Here is a 7,917-nt window from a genome sequence, read left to right on the forward strand (position 1 = left end):
GACGGCCTTTCACGGCCAAACCCTAACCTGGACAACACTGGGCCAATTGTGCTCCGCCCTATGGGTCTCCCAATCACGGCCTGTTGTGATACAGCCTGGAATCGAACCAGGGTCTGTAGTGACGCCTCTAGCACTGACATGCAGTGCCTTAGACCGCTGCACCACTCGGGACCCCTACACCTAGTTTGTTGAAAGTATCTGTTGATTAGCAACTGCCTCAGATGCTTAGGGCTAGGTTTAGAATAAGGGTTGGGGTAAGTGTTAAGTCTAGGGCTAGGTTTAGAATAAGGGTTAGGGTAAGTGTTAAGTTTAGGGCTAGGTTTAGAATAAGGGTTAGGGTAAGTGTTAAGTCTAGGGCTAGGTTTAGAATAAGGGTTAGGGTAAGTGTTAAGTTTAGGGCTAGGTTTAGAATAAGGGTTAGGGTAAGTGTTAAGTCCAGGGCCAGGGTTTAGGTTTAGAATAAGTTTAGGGCTAGGTTTAGAATAAGTGTTAAGTTTAGGGCTAGGTTTAGAATAAGGGTTAGGGTAAGTGTTAAGTTTAGGGCTAGGTTTAGAATAAGGGTTAGGGTAAGTGTTAAGTTTAGGGCTAGGATAAGGTTGTGATTAGTAGATAGTTAGTTGAAGTGTTACTAATAGCTTGTAGACCGTCTACAGATGGACTATCCAAATAAAGCGTTACCCATCCAACAAACATATCACCCACACATTGAATGAGAGAGAATGACCGAGTGCTTCTGTTTGGCTGGGTCTTCCTTTTACGACATTCCTGAACCGGCACAAGCAGGTTTTCCTCCAGGGAGGAATGTTTGTTCTCTGGGCCTGTGGGGAGACTCCTGTTTCCACTGCTCCTGATTCTCTTCCCGCTTCTTCTACCCACTGCTTCCCGAAGCTCAGAGAGACATCTGGGACAGAGACGGAGACCATGGCTTTCCACAACCTCTGTCTGCAGGTTCTACTGCTAACGGTCTTCCTCTCCTACTGCGCTCACTCAGGTAAAAACCCTTCCGTCACTCACATTCATATTGTACATTTGTGATTGAGTGTACTCACAGACCATCACATGTATACTGTAAATTTGCAGGTTGATGCATTCAAATGTCATAGTATGTTGCCACGTGACAAAATTGTTACGTAGAATAGAGATTTTCGAAAAGGGGGCCTGCACGCCAGTCTCAATATTTTTCCCATCTCACTCTTTTTCGAAATTGCTGAGGTCGGCCAAGACTGGATTTTTTTCTTCTCCTTGAGGACAAGTGTGACGTCTGATTTTGAAAGAGTTCAGTGGCTATTCTATCCGCCTTGTGGCCACCACCTTGGATGCTCTGTAGGAAGCTTTGATTTTTGAAGCTCACCGGGAGAAAGAATAATGATTAGAAGAGAGAGCGAGATAAAAAGGAGAGGTATAAAACCAAGAGAATAGCAAGAGGGAGGGAGAGTAAAAAAAAAGGAGAGAGAGATGGATTGAAGTATTTGTGTGTGGAGGACAAAAGGAGGTCAAACCAAACCACAGCTCCTGGAGGGAGGATTTCACACCCTCGTGTCACATTGTTTGTCCGTGAATATCACCCTCCTACCGTCTACTGTCTGCTAGTCTGCTAGCTCGAGGAAGAAGGTCTCTGCTCACTACCTCTCTAACCGGCCGTCAGACCACGCCCCACTGCATTTAAAGAACTACATTTATACAACACGTCCATGACCCTTTACACTTGTGGGAATGGGCCTGTATGGATAGGGCTACATTGAAATGTTTCTGACAGAATAAATATGCAAAGCCTATGCATAACCATGGTAACAATTGAAAGGGAACCGTTTGGAGATAATGGGAACATGATTAGACCAAAGTTGGGCACACCTGACATAAGACTGAATCCAAACATTACACTGTTGATTTTATGTCCATTTTATTGTACTTTTCCCCACATTTGTTGAAAACGAAATCCGAAAATACTCTGGATATATTCTGTAACACGATGATAGTGTTCCTGGAGAATGTGGGGTAGGTGCAACATAAGACAAAATCATTTAAATGTGCCAGGTCTAACTGGTTCCTAAGCAATTTCAATGCACTTTTATAACTCAAAGAAGATTCTTCAATTATATGTTTTAATTTTTTTTTTAGCTGTGCCATTTGGGGAACTACAGCGAGCATAGTTGTCGTTGTTTCGTTTGGAACACAACCCTGCAATCACACAATTACCGTTGTTGTTTACGCAATCCTCAAACGATCCATTCTAAATCTCAAACTGGGTCAGGTGGGCACGATTTAAAAGTGTGTTCTATTGCCAACATGACTAGCTAAATGATCAAATAGAATCATTACAGTGTTAGGCTTTCACAAGGCAATTCAGAGAAACAGAATTGTCGTGCGCATTGAAAGGAGTCAAGAGTGCATTCGGTGGGTGAGGTTACAATGGCAAATGTTCTTCAAAATAAACAAACAGGCTCACCGCCCCAAAAACATCCAGCCAACTTGACACAACTGTGGGAAGCATAGGAGTCAACATGGGCCAGCACCTTGTGGAGTCCACGCTCTGACGAATGGAGGCTGTTCTGAGGCCGAAAGGGGGTGCAACTCGATGCAAATATTTTGTACACTCAGTGTACGTCTTTCGTAATAGTGATATAACAGTTAATACAAACTGATGCAATGTTTAGATCAAGTACAATATATCTGCTTTGTCTTTCTTTAACCTCTTTTGTCTGTGCGTCTCCCAACAGATGGCGCAGGGGAGAACAAGCTCCACAGACTACTGAAGAAAAGGGATGGTAATATGGATTATGGCTGTTTCTCATTAGAAACATCTCACAGCTGAGGCTACACACACACTGACTACACCGAGCCACACTACATGCAGATATGTCTGCGTCATACACGCCAGGAAAACAATTCACCTTTTTTCACTCGCTTAGTTAAATAAAGGTTAAATAAAAATGTTTTCAAAAAAAAGAACTTTATCGACAAAATCCACCTCAGGCGGTAAACTTTTCACACTTGTCTAGCTTGGAATAGCCCTGTCAAGTTCAGACAGACCTCCACACACGCAGTCCTCTGTGGGATCTGTGTCTGGATTGATAAGTGACAGTTTCAGATGATGATGCCTTTATGAGTCTTATAAATAATCTAAAGAGACCCGTTGATATTTATAGAGTGTCGCTGATGCAGCCTTAGGCTCCTCTCCTGTCTGTCCTGGCTACTGCTAGTCGGTCAGAACCACTCTGTCTCTCAGTCACTGACAGCTCCCCTGCTCCCTGCATACTTCCCCCTGCCTCCGACCCTGCTGTGGGCAAACAGGTGTGCTTATTGACTTCTTTACATCCGCAAATTGTCCCTTAACCTCTCCTGCCTGTATTTCCGTAGTGGGCGGAGGTACGAAGCCTGCAGGGGTGGCTGTGACCCCCTCCAAGGCCAAAGAGTTCCTGACCTCCCTACGGAGGCCCAAGAGGAACATCTGGGACCGCAGCAGGCCAGATGTGCAGCAATGGATCATGCAGTTTATGCACATGGGTTATGACGAGGCGGTAGGTGCACTGCACGCTGCGCCCTTCACAATGCACTGCACACTGCGCCCTTCACAATGCACTGCACACTGCGCCCTTCACAATGCACTGCACACTGCGCCCTTCACAATGCACTGCACTCTGCACACACAGATGCTTTACCCATTGGTCAGTAAAACATTCCTACAGTCCTTACAGTAATCCGATCTAGTAAACTACAACTGCATCTTATACTATCATGTATTATAAACTGGGTGGTTTGAGCCCTGAATGCTGATTGGCTGACAGCTGTGTTATATCAGACCGAATACCACGGGTATGACAGAACATTTATTTTTACTGCTCTAATTACGTTGGTAACCAGTTTATAATACCAATAAGGCACCTCGGTTGTTTGTGGTATCTGACCAATATACCATGGCTACGGGCTGTATCCAGGCACGACAGAAGAACAGCCGTTATCCGTGGTGTATAGGCCATATACCACACCCACCCATGCCTTATTACTTAAATATACAATTCCATGTGATATTACAAATAACTGACTTACAGGAAGAATGTACAGCACAGTACAAGCACATTCCTATTATGTTCCTAGTTAAATTCATTGTACCTTTAATCTAATCTGAATGATTTCCCTTTAATATGGTTATAGAACCTCTGATTATTTTCCCATCCTTGTATAAGTCCCATGGTGGCATTTACAGGAACGACAGGTGAACACATGAAAAGGTCAGTCTTTGTGTTTGCTTCAGTCTCATAGAGGCTGTATAGAGACATGACTTCCCGTCTACAGCAATGTGTTAGCAACACAAAGCAACCACTCCGCCATCCAGACAGTTCTATTAGAAAGTGTGTGTGTGTGTGTGTGTGTAACCTCTCTCCACTGTCCAGACAGCTCTATTATAAGGTGTGTGTTGATATTTTTTATAACCGTTAGCGAGGCTGTGTGATTGGGTTAATGTCGGTATCTGTGACACCTGTCTCCAAGCGGGCTCAGCAGCTGCCCCCGTGTGTGTGTGTGCGTGTGCGTGTGTCAGTTCATCACAGCTCCAACATCAGTCGATGAGGGGCCGTAATATTATTCTCACATCTGCGGCCATCGTCCAACAGTGACAGACCTGTCCAAACCGTCTCGCCACATAAAGCCCCCTGACTTCAGAAATGCCTAATAGAAAACGTGTCAGTTAATTATTCAAGACGAACGTGAGGTTGCCCTCTAACGCCAGTCATACTCCAGCTCAGACACACCGTCCCTTCCAAAACCTCATCTATTTAAACATGTTTACACTACTTTAGGTTGATTTCCCACTGGTGTCATACATGATATACTCTACCGTTCAAAAGTTTGGGGTCACTTAGAAATGTCCTTGTTTTTGAATGAAAAGCAAAAAAAATTGTCCATTAAAATAACATCAAATTGATAAGAAATACAGTGTAGACATTATTAATGTTGTAAATGACTATTGTAGCTGGAAACGGCAGATTTTTTTCATGGAATATCTACTGCATACAGTAGGCGTACAGAGGCCCATTGTCAGCAACCATCACTCCTGTGTTCCAATGGCACGTTGTGTTAGCTAATCCAAGTTTAGCATTTTTAAAGGCTAATTGATCATTAGAAAACCCTTTTGTAATTATGTTAGCACAGCTGAAAACTGTTGTTGTGATTAAAGAAGCAATAAAACTGGCCTTCTTTAGACTAGTTGAGTATCTGGAGCATCAGCATTTGTGGGTTCGATTACAGGCTCAAAATGTCCAGAAACAAAGTAATTACTTCTGAAACTTGTCAGTCTATTCTTGTTCTGAGAAATGAAGGCAATTCCATGTGAGAAATTGCCAAGAAACGGAAGATCTCGTACAACGCTGTGTACTATTCCCTTCACAGAACAGCGAAAACTGGCCCTAACCAGAATAGAAAGAAGAGTGGGAGGCCCCGGTGCACAACTGAGCAAGAGGACAAGTACATTATAGAGTGTCTAGTTTGAGAAACAGACGCCTCACAAATCCTCAACTGGCAGCGTCATTAAATAGTACCCACAAAACACCAGTCTCAACGTCAAGAGGCGACTGAGAAAAGCCATTTCTCAGACTGGCCAATAAAAATAAAAGATTAAGATGGCCAAGAATACACAGACACTGGACAGAGGAACTCTGCCTAGAAGGCCAGCATCCCGGAGTCTCCTCTTCACTGTTGATGTTGAGTACTATTTAATGAAGCTGACAGTTGAGGACTTATGTCTAGCACAACATGCCATTAGAACACAGGAGTGATGGTTGCTGATAATGGGCCTCTGTACGCCTATCTAGATTTTCCATTAAAAATCTGCCGTTTCCAGCTACAATAGCCATTTACAACTTTAACAATGTCTACACTGTATTTCTGATCAATTTGATGTAATTTTAATGGATAAAACACGTGCTGTTATTTCAAAAACAAGGATATATCTAAGTGACCCCAAACTTTTGAACGGTAGTGTGTGTATATATATATATATATATATTATATATATATATATATATATACGCACTCAATGTACTGCAAGTCACTTTGGATCAAAGCATCTGCTATGATATTATTTCATTGTATCTCCAGTTGTCCTTGAGATGGATCTCTCCAACTACAGCGGTCACACAAATACACACACTACCTCTTCTAATACCTTGTCTATTCACTCTCATTCAAACGAGTTCACGAGCCTTCTAGCTTGATTTCATTAACGTTTAATCTCTTGCTGTCGATCCATCCCACAGAGGCTTGAGACTGACCTGTCCTACTGGATGGACCTGGCCCGGTCGTCAGACCAAGGTCGCCAGCACCATTATGACGAGAACGCCCCCATCGGGCCCCAGGACCCCGATTCCTACAGACACGGCGCCAATGTCAATTATGACTACTATTAATTGGCCCACTGTGATTTACTCAGCTTCTCTGGCTCAACATAAAAATCACATGAGCGTAAAGGGATGGTTCTGATATTTTACATATTAAGATATGTGTTCCCTTCCTGAAGACTACTTCAAAGGAAGGAAACAAATATGTTGTGTAAAATCGCTGAACTGTCCCAATCACATAAGTGCTTCCCTCTTCTGCCTTCTGCAACTTATCCCTCTGATGCTACTCTGCACACCTACAGTAATGTAGCCTTCTCTGTAATGCAAGAAATGGAGCTAAGACATGCTTGTCCCAGACTATGGATTGGGTTTCACTGTCTCTACATTGTATCCTTTGCTGTCTGGGAGATTGAGACCTGCTGATGTACATGCTGTGATGGGACCCACAATGCATTGGGTTGATCTGTCTGAATAACTAAATAAAGACAGTCAAAACCTTTCATAATTCATCACTCGTGTACATGTTGTGTCCAGTGTGTGGTGAACCATCAGACCGTACAGATACAGGCAGTACCTCAACCAGCCTGTTGATTGGATGCCAATCTATCACAAAACATTGTGGTGACATAATGGCAAACGGGGGGCCACACAGCAAGCTGAGGAGACGGCAGCACCAACCACAGTCAACAGTTTAATGGAAGAAAAAGAAGAGAAACTAGGGAGTGAGTGCAATCCCTTCTAACATGTGGTTTGTCCCACTGAGTTAGTGCTATCCCTTCTAACCTGTGGTTTGTCCCACTGAGTTAGTGCTATCCCTTCTAACATGTGGTTTGTCCCACTGAGTTAGTGCTATCCGGGATCCTTGGGATGTCCCTACCCTAAACCCTAACACAACCCTGACCTTAACCCTTACCTCTAACCCTAACCCTAACCTTAACCCTTACCGTAACCATTTAACACGTCAACTTCATTGTTGAGTTGGGACCTCCCAAGGTTCCCAGATAGCACTGACCGATTGGGACGGTTTCTGCTACTATTGTGTAATTAAAGTGTGTTGTGTTTGAGTTGTTTGAGTTGCTCCCTGTGATAGGGCTGCCTTATACAACTGTCAAACAGGGAGGGGGGGGCTCGACTTTGTAGACAAGCAGCAGTATGGACCGGGAGTAAAGTTCTGAGCCTTATGTTATTGCTTTCAGATCCCTAGCTTACATCTCATAAGTTATCCTAACCTGCTACAAAAAGTCATTTCTGAAATAAGCTGTATACCATCTTGTCAAAACTACATCTCTGTCAACACTACACCAGTCCCTGCTCACCACATGGACAGAAGCCAGAATGTTTCTTCTGAGAATAGCTACACTCACACATCACTGTTTCCCATCTTTCTGATTAACACAAATCAGCCTTATGGCACGCAGCCAGTTAGATTACCTGCCCCTAATTGATAACACAAACAAGTTGATATGTCAAAGATTTGCATAATAATGTACATGTGGGTGATAACATCCATACTAATTTCAATGTTTTGATTCAATAAAACACCATAGTGTCACGTCCACTTATCGCACATGTCCTTGTTGGAATG

At 43.3% G+C, this 7,917-nt stretch overlaps 1 protein-coding gene across 1 annotated transcript; it reads left to right on the plus strand.

The window, feature by feature from the left end:
- The first annotated feature begins 835 nt into the window (after positions 1-835).
- LOC124011663 (augurin-A-like) lies at positions 836-6,832 on the plus strand. Its single transcript, XM_046325125.1, has 4 exons — positions 836-991; positions 2,718-2,765; positions 3,358-3,518; positions 6,252-6,832. The coding sequence occupies exons 1-4, from the start codon at positions 922-924 to the stop codon at positions 6,399-6,401; spliced, it is 429 nt and encodes a 142-aa protein (XP_046181081.1). The 5' UTR covers positions 836-921; the 3' UTR covers positions 6,402-6,832.
- Positions 6,833-7,917: the final 1,085 nt, after the last annotated feature.

The sequence above is a fragment of the Oncorhynchus gorbuscha genome, linkage group LG23 (assembly GCF_021184085.1).
Source record: "Oncorhynchus gorbuscha isolate QuinsamMale2020 ecotype Even-year linkage group LG23, OgorEven_v1.0, whole genome shotgun sequence".
Classification (NCBI taxonomy): Eukaryota; Metazoa; Chordata; class Actinopteri; order Salmoniformes; family Salmonidae; genus Oncorhynchus; species Oncorhynchus gorbuscha.